Source organism: Alternaria novae-zelandiae (assembly GCF_023758075.1).
Source record: "Alternaria novae-zelandiae strain BMP 2774 chromosome Unknown scaffold_13, whole genome shotgun sequence".
Taxonomy (NCBI): Eukaryota; Fungi; Ascomycota; class Dothideomycetes; order Pleosporales; family Pleosporaceae; genus Alternaria; species Alternaria novae-zelandiae.
The window spans coordinates 28145-53855 of record NW_026056973.1 but is presented as its reverse complement, the minus strand read 5'-3'; the positions used below and the strand labels follow the sequence as shown (position 1 = coordinate 53855).

Sequence of the window (25711 nt, the reverse complement as noted above, 5' to 3'; positions counted from 1 at the left end):
GGCGAGGACATGATCCTACGCCCACCTTATACAAGAAAAAGGCTGAACGGGTTTGCAGACCACATCAACACGGAAACATGCAAGGTAGGTGGCCTAACGTCGGTGCAGGCTCTAGGGTGTTCAGGTTTTTCCTAGGTTGGGAGTCGTTGCCCTCCGAATGTTTGAGCCAACTGTCTCATTGCGGCGTCGAGCCCCAGTGGTGCCCAACGACGCTGCTGCAAGTCGTGTTGTGTGGAATGATACGTATTGTATTTGTTCCCTCCCTTGAGAGATCATCTCTACCGTTAACTTGCTGCGTCAGCTGATGGAATTTTGCTGTAGACATCCGAGCAAGAGTTTGACAAGCAAACTTCTGTCTACGGGTTTGGCGATGTACCCCGTCATCCCTTTTGCAATGTACGACTCCGCCTGGCCTTTGAGAGCATTTGCTGTCATGGCCACGATGGGAACGTGGAGTCCATTTGCTCTAATTTCTTGGGTAGCGCTGAGCCCGTCTTGAACAGGCATGTTGACGTCCATCAGAATCAGGTCATATTCGTTGATAGAGGCCTTGGAGACCGCTTCCTTACCATCCGGTGCCGTGTCCACATTGTTGAACCCCATGCCAGCAAGCATGCGTGTCATGACCTTTCGATTAATGATGTTGTCTTCCGCAAGTAGCAAACGTTTGTCAGGAGCGACGATTTTGAGAGTTTCCATCGGGTCGGCCACCACGGGAGATGGGATGCTCAATCCAGCCAGACCCTCTTGTAGAACCTCCAAAGCTTTGAGCTGCTTGCATCTTTTGAGCTTGGCGGTAAACCAGAAAACACTACCTGGACCTTCTGGATTAGGGTGAAAGCCAATGCTTCCACCCATGCGCTCAGCCAGCGACTTGCAGATACTCAAGCCCAGTCCTGTACCCTTGTATCTCTTTGTCGTGGAGTTGTCGATCTGAGTGAAAGGCGTAAATAGTGTCTGTGAGCCACTTGCTGGCACTCCGATGCCTGAGTCTATCACTTCAGTCAGGATGGTGAAGTACTCTTGGTCTTCCTTTTGCAGTCGCGCAACTATTCGTACATAGCCTTGCTCGGTGAACTTTGTCGCATTAGATAGGAGATTCTGTACAACTTGTCGATAACGTAGAGAGTCTCCTTCAGCGGAACTAGGTAGGTTGTCGTCCATATCGATCTCAAGCTTGACTTCGGGTCTCTGGCAAGTCTGATGTGCCCGAAAGACAGATTGAATGATATCCTTTACGCTTATAATATCGTTACTGATAGAAAAGCTACCCGAAGCGAGCTTGCTAAAATCGAGAAAGTCGTCAATTAACTGAAGAAGCACGTCCCCAGACTCTTTGATGATATTCGCTAGCTCTTGTTGGTTGTTGTCCAGCTTGGTGTCCAGTAGTAGCGTTAAAGCGGACAGCATGCCGTGCATAGGCGTGCGGATCTCGTGGCTCATGTTGGCTAAGAACTCCGATTTGAGTTTCGATGCCTCCTCGTAGGCGGCGATAAGACTTTTCTCGGCTTTCCGTCTCTCCGTCAAATCTCTAGTGATCTTAGAGAAGCCGAGGAGGATGTTGTCCTCTGAATGAAGGTGAACGAAGTTAGTGTATGTCTCATATGTAGTGCGTCAGGAGATGCTTACTATACACCGGCGTGATGACAACATTCGCCCAGAACCTGGATCCATCCTTGCGAAAACGCCAGCCTTCGTCTTCACATCTTCCGTCGCGGAGGGCATCTCGTAATTCCCTAGATGGCTTATCATTCTCACGGTCTTCTTCCGAATAAAAGGCCGAGAAATGTTTGCCGATGATCTCGGCTGGAGTGTATCCCTTAAAACCCTGGGCTCCGGCATTCCACGTGGCCACATGCCCTGTCGGGTCCAGCATAAAGATGGCGTAATCCTTGATGGTTGCTACCAGTAACTGGAATGTTTCGTTCTGATAAGAGCGTTCCCTGAACTCAAGCTGTCGCTGATGTTCTTCGGTGATGTCGAGGAATTCCATCTGGATGCAGCGCAATATCCCGTGGCGCAGAATTGGGACTGCTCTCAGGTGCCAGGCGACACCCGTATCTGTTACAGCTCTCGATTGCTGGAGGCTGCCAGTCCGACATGCAGCGCTTACTAGCGCATGGGCTGGAGCAAAAGCAGGAATAGTGGAGGAGATGTCGAAAATGTCATCGGCATGTCGGCCTACAAGATCAACGCGATCTCTTGCGTTTGAGGTAGTCACATAACTGATAGATGTCAGCAAATAGCAGGAATTAGACGATCCTATTCACAGGCTGTACTAACGAATCTGAGACATGGCGCACATAGAGCAACGCATCTAAGATCACAGTCGGCGCGGGTGTGAACCTGATCAGGTCGTATGCAAGGCTGTTGGGATCGTAATCGTTGTCCGCTCTTGATGTCGGCGTCGGGAGATCATCAAGCACAAGTTGCGACAGCGATGTTGGCAGCGACCCCATGGGCGCGGACATAACTCCGAGAGGACCGAGCTAGCCTCCACTAGGCTAGCAGTGGACACTTGTGGTGTGTTGAAAAGGAATCGTACGAGTTTTGCATCAGAGTGTTAACAGCCGGGGTAAGACCAGGCTTCTGTGATCACAAATTCATCGTGTTGCTCCTGCCGTGAGATTCGTGTCACTTCCGCGGCAACGGCAGGGAATTCTAGAATGAGCGATACCGTGACGTCACATTCAGCCCCTCGTTCGAGAGCTACTAATCCGTTTATCACGACTCTGGAAACACTGGCGATACGCAAACAAGGCTTATCTCACGCCGCAGGATGCTACACTGATGTCTTCGCCTAGGACACACATCCGCGCCAGTTTTTCGCATCTAGCAAGCCCCACTTTTCCAAAGTCATGGTACTTTCTACCCTACACTGGACTGTCCCGCCGATGTTCAAACGACAGTCTTTTATACTATTCCAAGAGACCACTAATTTTCCTGGCACGAAATTTGTTTACAAAAGGCTTGTTCGCGCATACAAGCGAAGCTTGTTACTGTGGTACCTATGTGGCGTTTAGGACCCTCGGATGCCGGCCTACCTCCGCCAGACTATTCCAAAATATCAAGTATGCCAAAAGAATAACACGATCGAAATGAACACCAAGTATTTGGGTGTATGTTTCTTATGAGCGCAACGAGCATCGTTCAAGTATGCGGAAGGTTTCCAGGAATACCAAACTGCACACTTACCGCGAGTACCTTGGCACGATGTGTGCTACAACGTCTCGCAGCTTTACAAGTGGCTTGAAGGGTACTTCAAATACACTAGAGAATTGATACTTTATGGAGCAGGAACACGTTTTTTAAAAGCTGTTCGCGCACAACCTATGGGAACATGGATCGTCTCTCACCTTGTGATGATAAGCCTACTCATGATCACGACGACATCCACGCTTTCGCCTACCGACCGCCATCTCAGACTGCTATTAGAGCTGGTCAAAAGCGTTACACTGGGGTGGAGCGTTCGACTGACAGATTCATTGCTGTCATGACCACCAGTTCGACGCCTTCACCGAGCGGTTTCTACAACTATATATACGCAACCAGTCTCCAGTCTTACCTCTACCAAACACAACGTCGAACAAAGGTAAATTCATGGAGCACGTCTACATTCCAGCTTCCCACAACATCGTAATGGACAAGCGCGGCCGTTCGCAATCGCCGGCGCAGGCACGTAAGCGACATGCTTCGACACTTTCGGCAACAAACTCCACGAGCTCGCAAGGCACAACGTCAGAAAAAACTATCGAGAACTCAAAATCTCTCACTACACCATCAGATTCAGATGCAGAATCGCCGGAGTTGTCTTCTGCGGCTTCCGTGTCTTCCTCGCAGCATACTGGTGATGCTGAAAGCCCACCCTCACCTAATAATCATCCAGCAGCAAACACGGCACATATCTCTCCTTCAAATATAAATCCGATTAGCACTCCCCCAGAAGTCTCCAATTATGCAGGTATGGTCACGCCAGGTCCGCCAACCCCGGAAACACTCCGTGAACCGTCGCATGATGGTACAGCGGTGCACATACCTATTACCCTACATACTACCACAGAATCTTTTCCCATCTTCGCAACAGGCGATGTCTTCATCAAGACGGAACTGGTCACTCCGCCGAGACAATGGCAACTCCACAGAAACATTCTCACACGGTTTCCCTCATGGTTTTCAAAGTCACTTTCCAGCATCATGCTGCCCACGATAGGGCCGGCGTGGACTTCATACACTATTGAAGAGGTCGATGGCAAGGTTACATTAGTACAACAGCAAATCACCGAAGAAAAGCCAATCATTTCAGGTACCGGAAGTCATCATGATGCCGACGTTGCAATCAAGACCGAGCACGAGGATTCCGACTCAAGCATTCCCTTCTCTATTACCCCAGACCACACTTCCATAATCGACATCTACAACGATCTCTTCAGCGCATTCTACAATGTCTCCATAAATATCCCGACTACGAATATCGCCGCCTCTCTCACTCACTCCGAACAACTCACTAAGCTCGCCGAAGACCTGGGCTGCTTGGACAATCTTCCCAACCTAAGATCACAGATCAATGCCACCCTTCTCCAGCACCGACATGCGCTTCTGCGTGCAATCAAAAACGACCCCGCACGCTGGCTCATCCTCTCGCTCTCTCTGCACAACGAGTCAATCTACACAGAAGCACTAATACACATGTCTGGCGCACACCCCAGCTGGCCATGGCCGACCCCACGCTCCTCCCTCCCAGAAGAAATCATCCGCCTCATCACGGCCAAGAGCCTCGAGCTAGGCAAACGCTGCACAGAGATAGAGCGTGACCTGCTCTTACTTACTATACACGTCGGCCGCGGCGCGAGCAGCCACCCAGTGTCTCTTCTTGTCAACTCTGAATTTGACACTTGGTTCATCGTCTCGACATTCCGCTCCATCCTGGCTCAAGAATTCACCAATCTCCACGACGTCTGCAAGGGCTCTCTCCGGCGCGGTACAATTTACCGGAAGATCTGGAAGGGCGAGGGTTACATGCCGTACGAGAATATGAGACGTATGCTGGAACAGGTCATGCCCTCCGCAGTTGCCAGTCTAAGTGAGGATCTTGCCATCTTGAAGAGGGAAGCGAGCGCGTATGTGGAGGATCTTGCAAAGAACGAGTCTTTGCTTGATGTAGAGAGGCAGAAGGTGGGGTGGCTGACTTGTGTAAAGGTGGGGAAGGGGGATTTTCCTTGGAAGGCTGGGGAGGAAAAAGACTGACCAGGTGCGCTGCTGTCTACATCAGTGCCAAACCTAAAGTTTGCAAGATCCCAATGCGATGTAGACTTCTGGGTCATTTACTTGAACTAAGGGTAGGTGTTCAATTTGCTCCTTGGGCAAGGTGGGAGGGACCTGAGTGAAGAACTGGTGTCAAGTCTTTGGTCTTTGAGAGCGCCACTGGGGTCTCCAAGGTGCAGCCAGAGGTGTGGTCATTGCGGATTCGCGACATGGAGGACACGGCACACCTCACATCTTGAGTTTTGATCATTGTTCTTGATCCATATCTTATTCATATTCGTACACTCACGTCCAGAAGCATCCAAGTCATATAGATTCATGTCCATAACGCGTAAAAGGGGGTATCATTCTTAGGCCAATAGAGAAATTTACAAGCAACACATCATCTGCGTGACGTTCCTCCGAACCCAGTGCTCTCATGCCTGGTGCTGGAAAAACTATCACCAGACGAACTCCTTGAGCTACCTTCTCCACCGTTGTTCCAGCGACTGCCACTACCGTTTCCAGCGCCCCAGCCGCCCGTCTGGTTGTTCCGGTTGCCTCTGTTGCCAAACTGGCCCGCAGCCCATCCAGCAGCAGCGCCACCTGCCGCACCAGACCAGAAGCCAGGCCTCCAGCCTTGTGCCGGTTGTGTCGCGCCGTAGCCTGACTTGGGGTTGCTGGGATTGTTCGGGTAGTATGGTGGAGGCGGGTCGTCGTTATCGTCGTTGTAGCCTCCTCCCCATCCACCGCCGCCGCCACCTCCCCAGCCAGGTCTGTTGCCTCCTGCTGCGCCGCCGTCTGGACCTTGTGCGCGGTTCCTCAATGCAGAGTATATCATCCACAACACGACACCACCAAAGAGCATCCAGAATAGCCCGCCTGCAATCCTCTCGCCCATGGTTTTCGGTCCGTCACGTCGATCGTCATCGTCGTCGTCGTCGCCCTGCCATCTTCCTCTTCCCTTGCCGTACTTCTCTTGGCCTTTCTCCGTGAGGACAAGACGGTACTCTACTCCGCAGCTTCCTTTCAAGATGTATGGGTCTTCGGGGTAATCGTAGCCTTCGCAGATGACGTCTGTGGAGCCGAGTTTGAATTCTTCGGGGAGCGAGGCGGTACAGGTCCACTGTATGGAGTCTTCGTCGTAATCAGAGCCGCTGTTCTTGCAGCGCATTATCTCGGGTTCGTAGAGGCCGCGTGCGGAACCGCCGATGCATTTCAGCTATCATGTGTTAGTAAGCTGTACGGAGGGGTAGACGGAGACGCGTAGGATGAATGCGTACCTGGGGGATAGGGTCAACGCGTCGCGCGGAAGTCTGCTGTCCTTTGCGCAGCGTGAGACTTTCGATCTTAGCCAGCTTGACTTTGTCTGAGCGGAGGGCTTCTGCGCCACTCGCTGCCAGCAGCGCAGGGTAGAGGAAGCTGAGGAGATGCATGTTTTCGCAAGGTCGTGGATCAAAAAAGTGTTGGATAGGGATGGTTAAGACAACTCATGTACCACCCGCGTGGCAAAAGCATGTGAAAGGACACGGTGGAGATGCCTCGTGCTTTGGGGCTGTGAATCTAGAAGCTGGCGGCGCCAGTGAATGCCGATGACGCGGGCACCGCCGAGGCCTGTACAGGGATGCACATACGCTAGGATCGCTTCTGCACTAGCTTGCTTTCCTCACATGCCATCGCGAGCATCACGCGTGGACAGACCTCGAACGAAACCTCCATCACAACAATCATGAAACAGCGAATAACTTATGTGGTGACGAACCCAGAGGAGTTTACTCCCGATCAACTTGATGTCGGCGAAGACAAATCTGGTCCATACTTTGCTTTGGACAATGTCCATGCTGCGAAGGAACACCGTATCACACTCGGCCTGAATGAGCTACCTGAAGAAGTATGTACAGCACCCACTCTCATGTCCACCAAACGAACAAACCCGTTTTAACGACACGTAGATAAGCAAAGTCTTCCAACAATGGCACGAACTACATCTGCGCTGGACATCTCCCAGGCCTTACGCATCTAGTCCGCCATTCACATCACGTGTCTCACCTGGTCTGTATGTCTTCTTCACGCCTCTATCAGATACGCCTGATGATGCACTATGCTCAAGCCTCCACTCCCTCATCTCTTCGGACCTGAAGTGTTCGTCAACATCATCCAGTTCCACAAAGATGCCAGTCCTCTCAGAACGCTTCTCAATGTCGGCCACCTCGCAGTACTATAGCTACTTGGGTGACGTCAACAGAGTTAGGAGTTTCTTCCAGCAGAAGTTTTGCAAAAAAGATGGAAAAAGCTATTGTTTGGATACGATTGATGGCTTTGCTCTGTCAGATTATGTCGATGTGGACTACGATACTATCTCGAGAAGCGTTGTTCTGACAGCCGAATCTTCCAATGCAGGATCCACCAACGAAGGCTGGACTGAGACAATAAGGCTACCGAGTAAAGAAGCGACAGTGGAGATTGGAGTATTGAGTTTAGAGGGCAACGCCGATCCCGAAGATGTGCAGTTTGGAGGTTTCTTGACGGTGCTAGGACAAGACGATAAACCGAGTACGTATATTGCTCCTACTACACTGTCTTCACGTCATCATGACAGCAAGAAACTAACGACACACAGAACCCACGCGCTTCCAAACCCTAACCCGGCACTACCCTCTCCTCCAAGCTTCCAAGAACCCAACCGCTCCACCCAAACTCCACCCCCTGACCTACAGCACCTCCTTCAACCAACCAACCGGCCTCCACCCAACCCTCACCCTAACCTTCCCAGCACACCACCTCACCCCGCCAGACCGCTCCTGCAAACTACACACCCACCTAACCCTCCCCTCCTACCTCTTCATCGACAAGTACCAATTCTCCGACGCCCTGTTCCTCGCAGACAAGAACCTAAAGCGCCTCCGCAGTCTAGCCGGCGCTACCGATCTCGAAGCTCCAGACTGGGTTGTACCAGCTTGGGGCTCCGCAGCGCTCTTTGAACTCGCCACACCTAAACCGGAGAAGATTGAATATCCCAAGGTCAGTCTGGGTGATGGGGAGGAGAGCGTGTGGGAGGACTTGCCGACGCATCGTGAGGTGCCGGAGGGGGATTGGAATGTTAGCATACCGTTGCATCTGCGGTATATGCCTGCTCAGGCGGCGTCTCATGCTAGACTGCCTGTCCCTTGGCCTGTTGTGTTCTGGGCTTGCCGTGCCGATTCGGGGGCGCAGCATACTACCAATCCGTTTGATCGCTTGCATTTGGGGTATGAGGGCTTGTTTGGACCCAAGACTAGGTTCATGCATGTCGAGCCTAAGGCGTGGAATCAGACTGGATCAGGTGGATTGGTGGAGTGGATCGACGTGCCGGTGCTTGATACGAGGATGGCTGGGTGGGTTGAGGGAGGGACGGTGGGTGTGGTCTTGTTCGCGTTTGTGGGGCTGTGCTGGATGTTGTTTAGGAACATTGGGAAGGGGGATGTTGAGGATGAGAAGAAGAAGCAGTAGATAGGTCACTGGTAACAGGGGGTATTGGTGGGGGTTGAAAGTATTAGATGTTATTACTTTTCGCTGTCAACTCAGCGATTTCATTTGGGTATCTTTCAATCAAGTGCTTTGCCCGCCACATGCTTCCTCGCTACTTTTCTTCCACATCTCATACCGCTGCTATCCAATCGCGCAATGCAATATCTCACAAACCATGCTTCATATCTCCGTTTCCAAAGTTCAGACTATCGTAATCGGCGCGTTGACAGGCATGCTCGACATGATGGGTAACGGTGTTCCAGGGAAGATAGGATGCAGCGCATAGACAGGTCCTGAACTGTCCTCGCCGTCGAATAGCATAAGGTTCTGGATGGGCTGTTCACGTTGTCCTAGCACGTTGATGACATCTTGGGCCAGCTGACCGCCCAGGAAAGCCGTGACGGGTGCCAGTTCGCTACCCAGGTTCTGAAGGAAGCTGCGGAGGACTTCGGCTTTGAGAGACTCTGCAGGAAGAAGCAGTTCCTTGTGCTTCTGGTTCGCAATGGTGGTGAAGAGCTGAAGATCTGTTGGTGTATGCGAAGGGTAGATGCCGTAGCCCATGCGCTGGTACTCCCACAATGCGCGTACACAGGTGAGTAAGGGATGGACTCTCTTCAGCCTCCTGGCGTTGTTTGCAATATCCGCAGGGAGTGGACTGTCCTTGACCAGCATCAACGGGCTGTAGAGCTCCTGCTTGTTGACCAGCTCGACCACCTTTCCGTTCTCCTTCTTGACCTGGACGCTCTTGATGCTCCTCGTTGTGCTCTCAGCGCCGACCTGCGTGTCGCGATTGCTCTTCTCGCGCTCGATAACGAAGTTGTGCTCGACCAGGTCGGCGAAGATGTAGCCGTACATGCCGTGCGATGCGCCGGCGTAGAAGGGTTTCCGTGCTATGCGCGCACCGGCATTGAGGGCGGAGGTGGAGAGGAAGTCCATGTCGGTGCATATGATGATGTCGTAGGCGGCGTAGAAGTTGGGATCTTGCTCGTTGCGGATGTCGGTGGTGAGGGTCTTGACGGTGACGCGCGGGTTGAGCTTCTGCACCTGGGGCAATGCTGCCTCTGCGCGGTTCTTGCCTACATCGGCGTCGCTGATCAAGAATTGCGCGCCCAGATCATCTTCGGTCACGACTTCGTGGTCTGCGAGGGTGATGGAGCCTATGCCGGCGAGGACAAGGTTCTTGGCGACCTCGTTGGCGAGGGCTTTGATGGAGACGAGCAGGATGTTGGCGGTGCGGATCTTCTCTTGCGCCGCGACGCCCCATAGGCGGATTTGGCGGTCGTAGAGGGCGATTTCATCTGAGCGCGGAAGTTAGCACTGCTGCAACTGCCATTGCGTCGCGCTTACCTGCGGATATCTTGTCGGCCTCAGCGATGGCGGCGACTGTCTCGCCAGCTGCGTCCTCGGCAGGCAATGCAGCAGGCAACGCGCCATTGGTCACCGGCGGAGGTACCGGGGACGGCTCGGTGAGATCAGCCATGGTGTTTGTGTCGCGCGGGTGTGTATCTGAGGGTGAAGATACGCGTATGCGAGACGTGAACTGCGCGATCACTCAGGACAGTCAAGTTGTTGGTGGATCCAACAAGACGCTGGCTGCGTATGGGCTAATTCAAGCTGGACGGGCGTCTTGCAGATGGCCGAGTAAAGGCAGCTAGCGGTGACGGCATTACCTCGCACCCTCGTAGCCTGCCTGTGCGGCTCTGCGGTGGCCCGTGCGCACCCCGCGTGCCAACCACACGGGACCGACTAGACGATGCGTTGCTTGTTCGTCGCCTCAGCCTCGACAAGTGCCGTCTCCTACCCTCCCACCGTAAACTACTAGTCTCTCCTCTGCGTGTGAGCCTAACTACTCGCCATACCTCGTCTCCTCAATGGGAGCGAGCGCCGACGTCACCCATGCCCAGACCACCCTCCTCTCCGTCCCCACCGCCTGCGCCCTTCCCACTGGCCTTCACGACGGGCAGCTTTGACTTTCCCCATGCCTCGACCTCGCCGCCGACCGTCTCTCGCTCTGCCTCTACCAGCGCGTCCAGAAATGCGCTGCGCTCCCTAGCCGAGCCCACGCCCGCCGCTTACGATGCGACGTCATCCCCCAGAGACCCTGCCCGCCGCGTGCGCACTCGCACGTCAACCAGAAGAGGCCCGCTGCACCGCCTATTTGGTCCCCCACGTGACAGCGACGCTGCGGACAATCTGGCCCGAAGGCCGCCCACTGCAAACCCCAACCGACCTCGCGCCGTACCGAGCGAAAGCTACCTCCGCCGCTCTCAGGCCCGCACGAGGGAACAGCGCCTGGCCGACATGGACGCCACCAACGATGTTCTTGACTCACTGAGTGACCTACCGACAAGCAATCCCTTTACTATCTCGAATACACAGCCCCGCTCTCGTAGCCCCATCGTGCAACTCAACAGCGAGCGCCGACATAAGCGGAGGAAGCTGGAACATGACAGTAGCGCTGCTACGGAGTACATGTGCTTCAAGTACGGCCACAGGGGTCAGGTAGTGCCTGGGCGTCTGCGCATGGAGATCATAAGCTGTGACGGCGGTGAGCATCGCAGAGACAACCCACCTGGGCTATACAGGGTTCAGAATGTCTTGAGGAACGACAAAAGTGTATACTGTAGCGAGAGCTCCCAGTGCAATCTTCTCTTGAAACACATCGGAGAAGCCCCTTTCGCCTTGGAGAAGATCGTCATTCGAGCACCGGACCGTGGATTTACGGCTCCGTATGTGTCTCCGCTTCGTCTTTGATCATTGCTAACCTAACACCAGCGTTCAAGAAGGTCTTGTATTCGTATCCATGTCTGCAGATGAACTCCTATCCGGCACCTCAGCCTACAACCTCCGCTACGACACTCCATCGCCACTGATGTCTCCGACACCTAGTTCTCCAAACGAGGCCAACGAACACATGTCGTTGCGAGAGGCTCTTGAAGATCCTTCGGTGTGGCAATACTCAAATCAGGGCCCTCGCGAGGACATGGAGGAGCGCATCGAGAATCTTCGTCTCCGCAGTGAAAGGCTGAATGCCGAATCTGCGAACTGGATATCGTCTTTGCGCTCCGACTCTGAGCGTCGGCGGATAATGCGCCAGATGGTAGAACACGAAGACGAAGCAGAGGGAGACAATTGTGATCACGCAGCGGATGACTCTTACAGCGGTCCCGCTGGCATTTCTGCACCTACCCCACCGCCTTTTACAGTTACTACTGCTGCCAGCGAGGATGAAGACTCGGAATCCAACGAAGAAGTACCCAGTGCTGCCATCATGGCCGACCGCCTTCGAAGAGAAAGCCGTTGGCGTCCAGACAGCGACGACGATGACGATGAAGTCATTCCCCGCCTGGGTCCGCTGCGTCGCGCGCCGGCTCTCGACTACAGCACATACAGCGAATGGCGGGAGCGGAGAGAGCGCTATCTTGAGCCCATCCGAGCGTCTCGTGTAGCTGCGCCCAGCCGCATCGAACCTTCCGAACGAACCCATGACGAGCCACTCATACCCCCACATGCGCGCTTCTTCATTGCGAAGAACAAGAACAAGATCACAATCAAATTTCATCCTGCAATGTAAGTTTGGTCTGGTCACCCTAGGGGGCCATCGGTTTACTAACGCATTCTCCAGTTCGGGAAGACACGTCCTACTTAAGTTCTGGAGCCCGAAACACGATGGCAACATCGACATTGAGAGTGTCCAGTTCTACGGGTACTCCGGACCCCGCTACTTTCCGGCCGTGCAAGCTAGGTAGAGGGTACGTGCTGTTGTAAGGTTTTACATCACATCTGTCCTTTGGAGGATCATGTTGGTATAGGTTAGAAAAAAGACAGGCATGTCTCTCACAGTGTCTGTTTGGAACGTGCCCTAGTAGTAGTGTGTGCAGTCTTTGAGTGGCAATGATACCCGGATATGATACACAAATATGTGACGATTGGTATGGAGCATTGGGGGCTGTGTGGGAGTACTGGTCGTAGATGCAACACATTCTTTCATCATTTGACTGCCACTATTAATGAAAGACTATCAGTTGAGAGACGTGCCTGGGCCTGTGATGAGTGAGCAGATGTAGTTACCCCTACAGACTAAGCAAGAAGGAGCGGCCGGGGATAACCACAGTGCTGATCTGCTATTCCCGTTCGAGATCAGACCACCTGGACGCTGTTGCACTCACCTGAATCTCAAGCAACATCCACAACCACCTACCACGATAGCCACGTCTCAGCAACTTCCTGCAAAGTGAACGACTATCATCACGAGGCATGAGCGCTTACCCGCGCTGTATTGTGCTACAAAATGTCCAAGGATCCAATTCATATCGATGCGCAGGTGAACCTGCTCCCTTTTGGAGGAAATATGCAACGGAGACCGAGTAGTCGCACATAATACACGTAAGCAACGCATATCTACAGCTATTTGATCGGAATCACGCTAATGCGCACAGGTAGAGATAGAATTACAAGTAACCATATGCAAAAGGTATCTTCCGTGGTTGATGGACACACATGAACGCCTCGACGAACCCTGGCAAACCACCGTTATCGACTTACCAACCCACCAACATACACACCCAAAGTCCCTCACAAAAAGGCTTCAAATTCGAGCGCGAGCCCACAAGAACACATTAACGCCTCCGCAGAAACTGTATCGATGGCATCCATATGCCCGGTTCTGGTCAGCTTCGGCAATTATATTCAGTAAACGTCGTCGCCGACACTTCCTTCCGTCTTCATTTCTACGAAATTACTTAGCCTTCGTTCCCGACCGGTACTCCGACAAGCGGGTTGCTGTCAATCCAAGTTACCTCGACATCATATCGCCTGCACACTCTTCTGGGTTACTGGAACACATTCCAAATGGACGACTGCAAGCTCCTAGAAAGCGCCCACTGTTCGTCGTTTAGCAGCGTTCGACTATCCCGTACGTGGCGAAGGCTGCTGAGATCAGCACAGCAACGGGCTCAGAGCCTCGACTTTCCGTCTTAACGCTATTGAAGGCGGCAACGGCAACAGCGAACCTACACACGGCTCTGACGGCATTGTCTAACCTTGCGCTATGTTTTACCCGCAGTGGCTATTATAGAGCCGCCCTACTGGTTTGCCATGTCGCCGGTCATGCCAGTTAGAACAACGGTATGTTCCTGCCACGCCTCTAGCGTATGCAGCTAATGACGGCCTAGAAACCGTGGTAGCGCGGGTTGCCAAGACGACGTGGTAAAGCTATGCGCACTGGGAACTTCGCCTCCGAGGAAAAGAACGTAATGTTTGCCAGTTTTGGCAGTCAACAGAAGTATAGTATAGCCAAAGCTGCCGATGGTACACTATCTGCTGTTGATGAAACTCATGAACAAAACATGGGCATCATAATCACTGATAGACTGCTCAGTCTTCCGTTCGAGCCGACACGATCCGTTGCCCTCAAGCTTCAAGCAACGGACGATGTATCACGCTTGTTGTACAAGACGCTTTCTCGGCAAGATGCTAGTCGACAGCCTATCACGAGTGGGTTCAGCCATTCTTGGCCTGCGTAGCTTTACCAAGATGATGCCAGGCAGATCCTACTTCAGGATGCTCCATGCATTGACAGCCAAACAATTCGATGGCCACTCCGGTCTTTCCGTTGGAGCACTATCAACAAATTCTAATTCTAATGCTAGGTTACGCATTGATGCTTCGATGTCAATGAGATACCAGACTCGATGTTGGGAGGCTCTGCGTTCCTGAACAAGCCATTTGACAGCGAGGTTCAGACACCAGGTTTTCTGAAGCTTGGTACAAGCCATGACATGCTGACTTCAAAAGCATAAGTTTTTGCATGTTTGCGTCATACAGGGGTAACAGCTACCAGAAAGAAGTTCGCCGCCGACTGACGATGTTTGCCGTACAGCCGGACTAACAACGTTTCATGCGGCCTAAGCCTACGTTCTCCAGTTTTTCCTCCGCAAAGTCGGCGCGTTCTGGAGCAAACGACAAGCTTTCCGGATGATCGGCCGTGATCGCTCGGTTGCTCGGGTGGATCCACATTCGCCGTGCCAAGCACCAATGACGTCGGCCTGCGCTGTCTCCATGTCCATCGCGTGGCTCCGCGAAACCTTCGTGTGCTTCAATCGCTTGGCGGCATCCAGACACACTGTGCCTGGCCTCCAGGTTCGACCAGGACGACATGCAAATGATAAGTGTGATGTCACTTCGCATTCGACCCTTTCCATCGGGGCGCTATCATAACGTCTAGCAAACAGCAAAGCCAATGCCAGAGGTCGACGGTGCATGCCATCTCATCAAGTGCATGAGCGAACTCGGGTACGACGGCTCTGGTAATACCATGGTACCTGATTCCTCTGCAGAAGCCAGGGCGGAGACCGTCCGATGGGCGATGGAAGGAGGAGCACATTTGGTATAAGAGTCGCCATGCTCGACATGTTGAAAGCCCATCATCACAACAATCAGCCTTCTCATCATCTCCACTCGATTCAAAACCACTACACTCACTCTCAACAAGTCGAACTTCGATCACTCAATCAATCAACATGCTCTTCTCAAAGCTCACTATCATCTCCGCTCTTGCGGCCTTCGCTGCTGCTCAGGACACTGACTTCGACTTTGACAACATCCCCGCGGAGTGCACTGACGTCTGCGCACAAGTCGGTTCAATCACCAACGGTTGCAAGAACGACAGCAGTAAGTATCTCATCTAGAATCGAACAGCACGAATCTAACGAAGCCACAGACGACGACTCATCCGCCGTCCTCCAGTGCATCTGCACAGCCAACAACGCAAACCAGTTGATCCCACAGTGCGAGGCCTGCGTCAGGCAGTACAACGGCAACGACAACGACGACGGCAGCGACCAGTACCGTCTCCTCACCGACTGCGCATACCAGACCACCACCGTAGTTGGAGGAGGCGCTGGCGCAGTCCAAACAACGGCCGTCGACACCAACACCGTCACTGACACAAACACCGTCTCTGTCACCTCCGTCATCCAGACCACTTCGGTAGCTGTCATTGTCACCACCGGTAGCGACGGCCTCGTTGCGACCACCACCGAGACAGACACCGACACCAACACTGTCCCTGCCGAGACTAGCAACCCTGCTGCTATGAAGACTGCCGGCGCCGCCATGGGTATTGGTGCTCTTGGACTCGCTCTTGGTATGTTGTAAATCGACATCATGGTTTACTGGGACATGGATATTTATGTAGTTAATGACTGGAAGAGGAGTTTGGAAGCTCATCATCACCCTTGGAGCTTGGGAAAAGTCCAACGATTGGGCATGTAATGACTGTACATATAATGCAATATGTCTTACCTTACATCATCCCTCATGGAGCTACCGGACGTGATATGGAAAATGACGGTGAGATGAAATGACTTTCCAAATGGTTCATTAGGTATGGCTCACATGGGCTTTTTCATCCTGGACTTCGCGGCTACATACACTTATCACTACCCAGATGTACTCTGCATGCTTATGCCAGGAGGTTCTCCACTGGAAACAGACTATCAAAGGTCGACTTGTCAATAGGGTATGGAAATACATCGTCTTTCGTACCCTTCAATGCCATCATGCCAGATACCTCGTATGCGGCAAACATCCACAAGCTGGTATCAACGCTCTTGAGAACCAGGACCGTAGTCGGCAGACCTACTCCTCTGTATCCATAAGCATCGAAGAGCTCATCTTGACGTCTTCAAATCCGCGTCCAGAATCAGTAAGCCTGGCTTTCTTACCAGCGAGGTGGTGAGCTTGAATGAATTCCGGGAGATCAGCCAAAGCCAAGTCGCGGTATTTGGACAGATACGGCGCCTTGGGAAGAAGTTCACTGTACGCGATGCGACGGGTCTTGAACCACGTCTCGTTATGAAGGGCGGCGTAGGTACCAAGAGCAGTAAGTTTGATTTTGGGCAAGCTTTTCCTTTTTGCACCCGTTCTGGTTAGAATAGAACTCAGTGAAAGGGCATTGCTCGCATTCCCCATCAGGCAATTGCCTAGCGCCACACTGGCTGTTTCCCTACCACAATTGTTTGCTCACTTGTTTTCCTTTCTTACTCCCATAGAGCTCTTTTCTAGAATTCACAGGTGTCTAACCAAGCACGATGTCTTTTGGCGCGACTCCAATGCCTCCAGCTCCGGAATGGATGTCGCTCGAGAACCTCCCGCGGATTGCCTTCAAGAACGACCCTCTAGAGGTACCGACAGAAGAATCTGAGCGCGCCGAGTATGTCAATTCCACCCCACTGAGTGCTTCCACTGACCCGACAGACATGCGAACAAGGTCCTGCAGTCCAAGCTTGGTTGCGATATCCTCCTCAATTCACACGGACTCATATTCCCGATACATTCGGCCTGGGCGCTCGGTGGTCCAAATGCGGACTGGATGCTGAAGTGTCTTTTCCAGGGCGTACATATATTTAAACCCCAATTTCGTCGCAGATCAGTCTGCTTACACTCATGGCTTAGACTCCAGAGCACCCATGCGAGATAACTTTCCCTGTATTCTTTCCAATCGTTGTGGACCGTTTCGTCAACTTCCTCTATCTCCACGAATATCAGCGCCATGTCGACACGGAAGTTTCGAACATCGCGCACGCAGAGAAAAAGCCTGATTCACCCTATATCGACATCACCAGCGATATGAAGTCGGTGCGATTCGACCTGGAGATGCTAAGCTTCGCGGAATTCCTGGAATACCCGGCCTTGATCGACGCCGCATACGTCAAGTTGGTAGAACAGCTCCTGTCCAAAGGCGACTTTCCGCCAACGGCCATGAAGGACGTTGTAGAGTGGATACATGGTGCTGGCAAGATCTGTGAGGACAAAGAGGGCTCGCTCAAACAACTAATTGTAGCAGCCACCTTCGTGCACGGGCGTAAGTTCTGGGAACAGGATCAGCGTGACGAGTTTGTCGGCCTTGTTCAACACCAGGAAAGCTTTGTTAAGGATATGGCAGCAGCGACGCTAGCGCTACAGCAGGCAGGAGAGTCTTCTTGAGAAGGAGACATGGCGCTAGAAAGTAGCCGACTAGCCCTCTATCAAGCATCATGCTGATTATAAAGGGATGAAGACGTTTAGAGCCGTCACTTAAAATCCAGAAGAAGCCCACGTCTGAGGTTCAACAGTCAGGTAGAAGGAGAAGGCAGCTTATTGAAGCGGACAAAAGCGATAAAGTAGCCCAAATGAAAAGTGAAAAGCACACTCAGCAGTTTTGTGTCGCTTAAAGCGTCATCATGCGTGATGTGAGTGTCATGTTTCTGGTAAAAAAGTGACACGAGGCAGGAGCTGAGGACGTATGATATTAGCGCCCCACCACGCTAGCCATCAATCGCGCAAGCATCCATTAGGAACAACATTGGAATGCTGAGTATGCAGAAAAGGCATCTGGAATGCTATATGTAGCTACTCTATGCATCTAATGACTGAGCTGGGTATATCAAACATGCATCCTCTACCTACCCTATCTTCTCAACCGTCAACGAGCCCTCAGCACCACCCTCCAACGCAATGAGCCCACACGACTCAATCTGCTTCTTCCACTTAGTCGACTCATACCTCGCCGTAATAACCGTCAACCTCAGAACTGGCTCTTCTTCACTAGCGCTCTCGCCAGTTGGTAGCGGAACTGGAGTAAATGTCCAGCGACCGAACGACCAGTTCAAAATATATCTTGCTCGGCCCTCCTGTACTTTCTGGTGCGCGTCCGCATCAGCGTCCGATGATTTCGGCGGCGTAGAAGAGTACAAAATGCCTTTGATCCGGTATACCTCGTCTTTGGTTGGGTCTTCGAGGAGTTTGGCGAGTTTAGCGGTGTCGACACTACTGTTTCCATCCTGGCTTTTCAGTGTCACTGTCAGAACCTCGACTTCGCTGGAATGATCATGGTCATGTTCATGCGCATGTTTACTTCCGTTGTCCTCCGTAACACCTGCCAGCCTCGCATCCAGTCCGAACACAATATCCTTGTCCACCCACCCTTTCCTGCTCTTCGTCCTGGGTATTTGCGGTTCCACCTCCAGCGCCAACACTGCATCCTCAACATCCTCCAACCGTCTCTCGCTAACAAGCTCGTGCTTGTTAAGAACAATGAGATCCGTGTAGCGTGCCTGCATCTTGGCCGTGTAGCTTGTGTCTTCGTAGCCCTTCCAGTTCTCCACGTCAATCACACTCATGACGCCGTCTAGAACGTATTTGCCCGTTTCTCTGCTCAGTCGGTTTACTTCCATGGCGAGGGTTGCGGGGAAGGCAGAGCCGGAGGTCTCGATGACTATGCGGTCCGGGTTCACGTCGTTGGCGAGCGTTTCGAGGGCGTCGGAGAGCTGCCCGACGAGGTTGCAGCATATGCATCCATTGAGCAATTCTTGCACGCCTGATATAGCGGCTGAGGAGGCAAGCGCTGTGTCGACTTTGATGTCGCCATATTCGTTCTTCAAGAGCGCGAGTTTGTAGGTTTTGGGTAGTTGGGGAATTAGGTTTAGGATGAGCGCTGCGAGGTTGTTAGCAAGGTTATAACTCTTCTCGATGTGATTTACACGTTCTTGACGGCTTATACACGCGCAATGCGACGTGCTGGTACTGTGCTACTAGTTGCTGAAGAGAAAGCGGCAGAAAATTACTACGTACTTGTTTTTCCCGAGCCCAAGAAGCCCGTGATAATCGTGATGGGTATCATGGCGATGACGACAACAGCACAGACGCGTCGATCCAGCTGAAATCCCTCAAACAAGCAAAACGAATTCCAAGGTCACAGTCGCAAGGTTAGTCGCAAGGTCGCTCGCACGTGCAAGACGCGATAGCGGAGCTTGGCCTCGCAAAGGGACTAGTTTCAGGTTCCGCGATGGCGGGGTGTCTGATGACGTCGGCGCGCATTTGGGCGGGGCAGTGCCGACCAAGAACCAGCATCGCATCAGGTACGTCGCCCGTAGCCTCCTTGCACGCTGCGACACGCACCTATCAAACGCACTTAGCTCCAATACCAAGGCTTCTGTCACCAGGGACTAGATCTTGATTGACCCCATTGACCCATCGGTGCTCCCGTTTCCAAGATCAACCATCCCTGCCTTGCAATCAGCTGCTTAAATAGCTCTCTCTCTCCTCCAGTGCACTCGGCTTATCACTCATCACAACCTTACACGACTACTCTCACCTTTACTGCTTTGACTCTTTACTTACCTGACCTACCTTCAATTACAACAAACAAACATCATGGATTTCGTCAACAAGCTCGCTGGCGGCGGTAACAACCAAGGCCAGTCCGTCAACGAGCAGGTCGTCCAAGGCCAGGGCTCTGAGCAGAAGTCCTCCGGCTCCGGTGGCTTCCTCGGTGGCATCGGTGACAAGCTCAACTCCGCTGCTGGCGGCGGCAAGGAGAGCGAGAAGAACGAGGACTACCTCGACAAGGGTATGTTGTCCTCCATTCCTGCCCACGTCTACCATGCCGTGCTATAACTGTTTGACACGTACTAACTGTTTATACTAGGTGTCGACTTCGTCCAAGAGAAGTTCATGGGCCAGGGTGCTCAGGACAACGAGTCCGCCGTCGAGCAAGCCAAGGACGAACAGATCAGCGACTTCATCCGTGGCCAGTACAAGTCTACCACTGGCTCCGATATGCCCATCAAGGACAAGGAGACTCGTCTCGGTTAAGCTGTTGAGCTAGGACAAGGCGTGATGGTGGGTACACCATGAGCCGGGAGGACAGGAGATCCGCTGGCCATTGACTACGATCACAATAATATGGCTATGATAGTCATGAAATGAAACAATGACAATACACCACAAGCAAGAAAGTGATATGATCTTGTCGACGGTGATGTGATTCGTTTGCGCGATTTGAACATTTCGGCAAGACCCCAATTGACGACGCAGCGATGCGTTGTTGATACACACAAATCTACTGCCCGTATGCACCGTCATTAAACGCCTGATACTTCCACCTTTTCCCATGAACGATGGCCCGTCGCATCTCCATATAATACAACACATGCATATCTTACAGCTGCTCGATACCCTCAACAAGTCGATCAAGACTTGCTTCCGATCCCTCAGTCAACAAACCCTTCATCATGCGCGACCTGCTTATTGTTAGCACTCGTTCTCAGCATCTTCCGCCTTGGGTATGACTTACAAGTTCCCCAATTTGCAAGCCCCCATGCTCTCCTCAAGCTCCGCACTCTTCACCTCCGCGACATCAATGACCTTCTCAGGTACCCTCGCCAACCGCGCGACGTTCAGTCCATAAGATCGGTGGCTAATGCCCTCCGTGGCTTCGTACAAGAACACAACTTCCTTCCCGCCGTTCTGCTCTTCAAAGCGCATGTGGACGTTCTTCAGCTCTCCGTTGGGGAAGCGGCCTGACAGTTTGGCCAAATGCTGGTAATGTGTGATGAACAGCGTGAGTGACTGTAAGTCGCGGATAACATAGTCGAGCACTGCTTCTGCGATGGCGACACCGTCAAAGGTTGAGGTACCTCGGCCGAGTTCATCGAGGATAATGAGCGAGCGCGGCGTTGCGGATTTGAGGATGTCGGAGGTTTCGTTGAGCTCGACCATGAAGGTTGATTCGCCTTTGAGCATGTTGTCGAATGCGCCCATGCGGGTGAAGACCGCGTCTAGCATGCCGAGTCGCGCCTCCGTTGCGGGCACGTAGGAGCCGATTTGGCCCATGATGGTGATTAGAGCTGCAGATCGCACATAGGAGGACTTTCCCCCCATGTTGGGGCCTGTGATCAGTAGAGCACGGGTAGAATCGTGTGAAAGGGTGAGGTCGTTGGGGACGTAGTTTTCGAGGAGCAGTTGCTCGACCATGGGATGCCGACCACCAGTGATGTTGAGCTCGATGTCGTCTGTGAAGGTCGGCTTGACGTAACCTGGCTGGTTTGCCAAGGTAGCCAGAGAGAGGAGGGCGTCGAGTGTGGCTAGAGAAGCTACACAGTCCCGCAGTTGTTGATACTTGGACGAGATCTCCTCCAGCAAGCCCATGTAAGCTTTGTCGCATGCCGCCGCCAGCGACTCCTTGTACTGATCTCGCTCTTGTAGCATGCGCTTAACTTCTGGCGTGTGGAAACGCAGTGTAGTCTTGGTAGCTGAGATCTGCTGCCATGAGGCAGGTACTTTCTTCTCTTCGGGTGCCTTCCTCTTGACCTCGATCAAGTACTCAATGCCAGCTACAGTGACGAAGTCTACTTTGCTCTTCCCCAGCTTAGCAGCTGCGTCTTTTCGGTGCGTGTTGAGATCGTCTTCTACAGAGGCAATGCTCAATTTTAGATCGTTGATATCTTCGGCCTCATGTTCTTCACGGAAAAACGAGTACTTCTCGTCATCTTTTGCGGCTTTGGCGTTGATCCTCTCCAGAAAGCTGTTCAAGTCATCGTAGATCTTCGGAACATTCGAAACAGCTTCACTCAGTAACGACGAGGAGAAACCACTCTTTTCGGGTGTCTTCGCCGCCAAGTATTGGCTCGAAATCTCCTGCAGACTTTGCAAAGCTGCCAACAGTTCTGGCCTTGTACACTTCTTGTAGTAGATGCGGATGAGCACCTTTTCGAGATCTGTCCTGATCTTTCCGAGCACGAACTTGAGCTTATCGACAGGGATCGTGTTCTCGCCCTCCTTGAGCTCTTCCACCGCTGCTATGCGCTCTTCTAGCCTCTCCTTGTCTATTAGCGGGCGGCCAACCCACTTTCTCAGCAACCTCTGCCCAAAGCGGGTTTTTGTTCTGTTCATGGTCCAGAACAAGCTGCCCTTTGAAGTGTAGTCTGTTTGGTTCTGGTAGATCTCCAGACTAGAGAGTGTGTTTCCGTTCAGCAACATGTAAGACCTGGCACTGAAAGGCTGGAAGTACTTTGTGAGATCAAAGACATGTTCCAGACCGTACTCGCTGAGATATGTGATCATCGCGGAGAGGCAAATGGTTACATGCTCCGACAACTGGTGTACCTTGTCCAAAATAGCGCCTTGCTTTTCCGAGTCTGCTTCCTGGCTAGACTTCATCTTGCCTGCGTAGAAGTTCGATATGTGGCTGTAAGCTTGCGCGGCCATTGTCTTCGGCTTTTCTACTCTCTCCACCCGCGATCTGTCTCCGAAGACGTTGGTCTTACTGGCTGACAGATGTTGTATCAGCTTGTCTGTAGCCTTGGAGAGGTCGCCGACTACGAGAAACTCTGCCGGCGCGATGTGAAGCAGTCTTGTCTCGATCTCGCTACGCATGAAACCATCTTCGAAGTCATCGTAGATGATGTCGCCAGTCGCAGGCTGGACGGCTACCAGCCCAACTTGCACTTTCTCGTCTGTGCCCCAGCCTTTTGCATTGCTCTCGGTGATGCAAAGCAGATATCCGGTCGACTGTACGCTTGCGCCTGAGCCCTCGGTAGGCGCCTCCAAGCCCTCAACATCGTCCACGTATGTGCCTTTGGTGTAGAGATTGGTGAGCTTCCTCACGAATGGAGCGTTCCTGTTGGTACCGGCCGCTTTGAGCGCGGCTGTCTCCAGTTGCCTCACCACCCCGACTTTGTGGTTTGCTTGTACGAGACGTTTGACGTGGACTTGCAGTCGATGCGTGGGGAAGCTGGCGGACGCGAATCGGTCGAGGTGGGCTTCGGAAGGGTGCTCGTCGTATCTGAATTTTCCTAAATATTGGTATCCCAAGTTAGCTACGTATCACGTTAAGTTCAGCCTGGAGTTCCTACCCGGTATGCAGACGATGCCCAGCTCTTTCGATGCCGTTCTTGCATCCTCGCCAAAGAACTTGTACTTGTACCCAACCTCCATGACGATGACGGTATCCAGATGCTTCCGCTTTATGTCCAGGTATTGTATTTCCATCGGCGTCAGCTTGTTTGCCTTCTTCGTTGCAGCGCCCTTCTTTCCCTTGGCGGGCTTCTGGGGTGGCTCATCCTCTTCCTCCTCGTCGCCCTCGCCTTCCTCGCCATTGGCATTGGGGTTGTCCTCAGATATGATCTTGTTGCGCCTCCTCAGCTCAGCAAAGCTGTCTGGTCGGCCCAGCTTCTTGACAAACTTCTCGTGTAGCCTCTCCTTCTGCTTCTGCGAGGCTGCGGCATCCTCTTCGTCTTCTCCAGGGTTGTCTTCCCGTGGCGCGGGTGACGAAGAGAACAGAAATTTGGACGTCCTGTCGGCAGCTCTCGCGGACTTTGGTGCAGACGTCTGTCGGGGCGGGTCGCCTTTTTCGAATCTAACGCGCTTTGAGGGGGAGGAGCGACCGGAGTCGTGAGCTCCGTCATCTTCGTCTATGGCGCGCTTGCGCACAGGAATTGACTGCGAGACTGGAAGGTCTTCCTCGTCCTCATCTTCCTCTTGGGGTGCGTCATTGGCTACGGGGGGAGAAGGCGCCTTAGGAGCAGGTTTGGCTGCGGGTTTAGGCGTTTGCGACGGTTTCTTCGTAAAGAAACTGGAGATGGTCTGCTGGGTGCCCTTTTGCGACGACTTGGGCTGCGACGACGATTGGGTACTTTTTGGCGCCATTGGGTGATTCGTGGGGTCGCGACGGATGGCGGGTGTACGTGTGGAGAAAGCCAGAGACGCGTCAGGCAGGCGACGCGCACCGCTTCAGATTACATCACGGTGTCACGTTTCCTGGGGTTCGTCCGCGTGCTTGGCTGGTACATTTTCCAGGAATACAGCTCTAAAACTTAGCCTTAGTTTTTTCAACTTGCAGTTTTGAACTATTTAGTCCAACGGCAGCTACTATCATGATCATGGTCGACTCGCAGACGCACTGGCTAGGTGGAGATCCAGCCCTGAAGCTTGACAGAACGACATGCTGTCAACGAAGCTTGATGACATTCTGAGCCGTAACATTCTTAGGTTATAGCCACACATACGACGATGCATTCATCCCCAGCATTTCTCTTTGCTCATACAAACACCCCAGCACGCGACCACCGTTATCACCCCCGCCTATCTCCGACCAACAACGGCCCGGCTTCGTTATCTCACGTACTTCGATAGGCCAAACTACGCAAAACCACAAGTATATGATTACCTGAACATGTCCACGCTCGGCCCGCAATGGTGCTTAGAGATGAAGGGTAAAGTTTCACCGCGCGCGGCAAAATCCTCGTATTTACTAATTATTGCTTATTAGCTTAATTTACGTACTAGTAGAGCTTAGGCTACCTACCTAAAAGAAGTAGTCTTTTAGATAATTATAACTATTGTAATAACTACTACCTATAACTACAGCCTTAGCTAAGTTAATTAAATTTGCGCGTAATAAGACTCTCTACTATTTATTCTATTTTTTTTACGTCTACTACTCTACCTCTATAGCTTAAAACTAGTTCTGCGTTAACTACGCTAGTTTTATAAGTTATAAGGTTTTGTTTAAATAAGCTATATCTATACTAACTTTCTACTCTAAAGCCTACTTTCTAATTCTCTACTTTTTTACTTATACTACTATAATTTAGTAGTTAATAGGCTAGTAATAATCTATAAGTTCTCTTTTACCTTTTCTTTAGTCTTTTATTTTAAAGCTTATTAATTCTAATTATATTCTTATTCTCTACCTTAGAGTTTAGTATAATATCTCTACTCTTAGCTATAACCTCTAAATCTATAAGCTTTCTTTCTTACTTTCTTAGTAGCTACCTTAAGTAGCGTAGAGTTAGCTTCTAATTTTTAGTTTATATACTATATTTTACTACTTACCTACCTACTTTTTACTTTAAACTTTATACTTTATAAGCTTTACTCTCTTTTCTTTAGCCTCTTTCTTACTTTATACTAACTACTTTACTTTCTAGACTTAGCTTTACTTCTAGTAGAACCTCTACTAGAATTTATAGCTATATTATAAACTACCTTACTATTTAACTAGCTACTACTTTAGCTATTAAGATTTTAAGCGCGTTTAGCTTAAGTAGTAATAGTACTAATACTACTATAAATAACTTTAGTAAAAATAATAATACTACGCTTAAAACTAGTAAGAGCGTTCTAGATACTATTAAGA

The 25711-nt window shown here is 51.8% G+C and overlaps 11 protein-coding genes across 11 annotated transcripts; 6 read left to right on the top strand and 5 right to left on the bottom strand.

The window, feature by feature from the left end:
* Window positions 1-297: 297 nt before the first annotated feature.
* J4E88_006523 (uncharacterized protein) lies at window positions 298-2459 on the bottom strand (the record flags this gene model as incomplete). The annotated part of the gene is made up of 3 exons (XM_049400148.1): window positions 298-1568; window positions 1630-2225; window positions 2284-2459. The coding sequence occupies 3 exons, from the start codon at window positions 2457-2459 to the stop codon at window positions 298-300; spliced, it is 2043 nt and encodes a 680-aa protein (XP_049253767.1).
* Window positions 2460-4194: 1735 nt separating this feature from the next.
* Window positions 4195-5244, top strand: J4E88_006522 (uncharacterized protein; the record flags this gene model as incomplete). Its single annotated transcript, XM_049400147.1, has 1 exon — window positions 4195-5244. The coding sequence occupies one exon, from the start codon at window positions 4195-4197 to the stop codon at window positions 5242-5244; it is 1050 nt and encodes a 349-aa protein (XP_049253766.1).
* Window positions 5245-5644: 400 nt separating this feature from the next.
* Window positions 5645-6677, bottom strand: J4E88_006521 (uncharacterized protein; the record flags this gene model as incomplete). The annotated part of the gene is made up of 2 exons (XM_049400146.1): window positions 5645-6463; window positions 6525-6677. 2 exons carry the CDS (start codon window positions 6675-6677, stop codon window positions 5645-5647), a joined length of 972 nt encoding a protein of 323 aa, XP_049253765.1.
* Window positions 6678-6970: 293 nt separating this feature from the next.
* Window positions 6971-8396, top strand: J4E88_006520 (uncharacterized protein; the record flags this gene model as incomplete). The annotated part of the gene is made up of 4 exons (XM_049400145.1): window positions 6971-7132; window positions 7194-7794; window positions 7862-8289; window positions 8346-8396. 4 exons carry the CDS (start codon window positions 6971-6973, stop codon window positions 8394-8396), a joined length of 1242 nt encoding a protein of 413 aa, XP_049253764.1.
* A 553-nt stretch (window positions 8397-8949) lies between these two features.
* J4E88_006519 (uncharacterized protein) lies at window positions 8950-10228 on the bottom strand (the record flags this gene model as incomplete). The annotated part of the gene is made up of 2 exons (XM_049400144.1): window positions 8950-10046; window positions 10096-10228. The coding sequence occupies 2 exons, from the start codon at window positions 10226-10228 to the stop codon at window positions 8950-8952; spliced, it is 1230 nt and encodes a 409-aa protein (XP_049253763.1).
* Window positions 10229-10644: 416 nt separating this feature from the next.
* Window positions 10645-12497, top strand: J4E88_006518 (uncharacterized protein; the record flags this gene model as incomplete). Its single annotated transcript, XM_049400143.1, has 3 exons — window positions 10645-11477; window positions 11524-12318; window positions 12374-12497. The coding sequence occupies 3 exons, from the start codon at window positions 10645-10647 to the stop codon at window positions 12495-12497; spliced, it is 1752 nt and encodes a 583-aa protein (XP_049253762.1).
* A 2772-nt stretch (window positions 12498-15269) lies between these two features.
* J4E88_006517 (uncharacterized protein) lies at window positions 15270-15906 on the top strand (the record flags this gene model as incomplete). The annotated part of the gene is made up of 2 exons (XM_049400142.1): window positions 15270-15420; window positions 15470-15906. 2 exons carry the CDS (start codon window positions 15270-15272, stop codon window positions 15904-15906), a joined length of 588 nt encoding a protein of 195 aa, XP_049253761.1.
* Window positions 15907-16095: 189 nt separating this feature from the next.
* J4E88_006516 (uncharacterized protein) lies at window positions 16096-17736 on the top strand (the record flags this gene model as incomplete). Its single annotated transcript, XM_049400141.1, has 6 exons — window positions 16096-16101; window positions 16199-16456; window positions 16543-16633; window positions 16873-16963; window positions 17008-17146; window positions 17206-17736. The coding sequence occupies 6 exons, from the start codon at window positions 16096-16098 to the stop codon at window positions 17734-17736; spliced, it is 1116 nt and encodes a 371-aa protein (XP_049253760.1).
* Window positions 17737-18194: 458 nt separating this feature from the next.
* On the bottom strand, window positions 18195-19411 carry J4E88_006515 (uncharacterized protein; the record flags this gene model as incomplete). The annotated part of the gene is made up of 2 exons (XM_049400140.1): window positions 18195-19225; window positions 19363-19411. 2 exons carry the CDS (start codon window positions 19409-19411, stop codon window positions 18195-18197), a joined length of 1080 nt encoding a protein of 359 aa, XP_049253759.1.
* A 533-nt stretch (window positions 19412-19944) lies between these two features.
* J4E88_006514 (uncharacterized protein) lies at window positions 19945-20385 on the top strand (the record flags this gene model as incomplete). Its single annotated transcript, XM_049400139.1, has 2 exons — window positions 19945-20140; window positions 20219-20385. The coding sequence occupies 2 exons, from the start codon at window positions 19945-19947 to the stop codon at window positions 20383-20385; spliced, it is 363 nt and encodes a 120-aa protein (XP_049253758.1).
* A 346-nt stretch (window positions 20386-20731) lies between these two features.
* On the bottom strand, window positions 20732-24219 carry MSH3 (Mismatch repair protein msh3; the record flags this gene model as incomplete). Its single annotated transcript, XM_049400138.1, has 3 exons — window positions 20732-20813; window positions 20867-23366; window positions 23427-24219. The coding sequence occupies 3 exons, from the start codon at window positions 24217-24219 to the stop codon at window positions 20732-20734; spliced, it is 3375 nt and encodes a 1124-aa protein (XP_049253757.1).
* Window positions 24220-25711: the final 1492 nt, after the last annotated feature.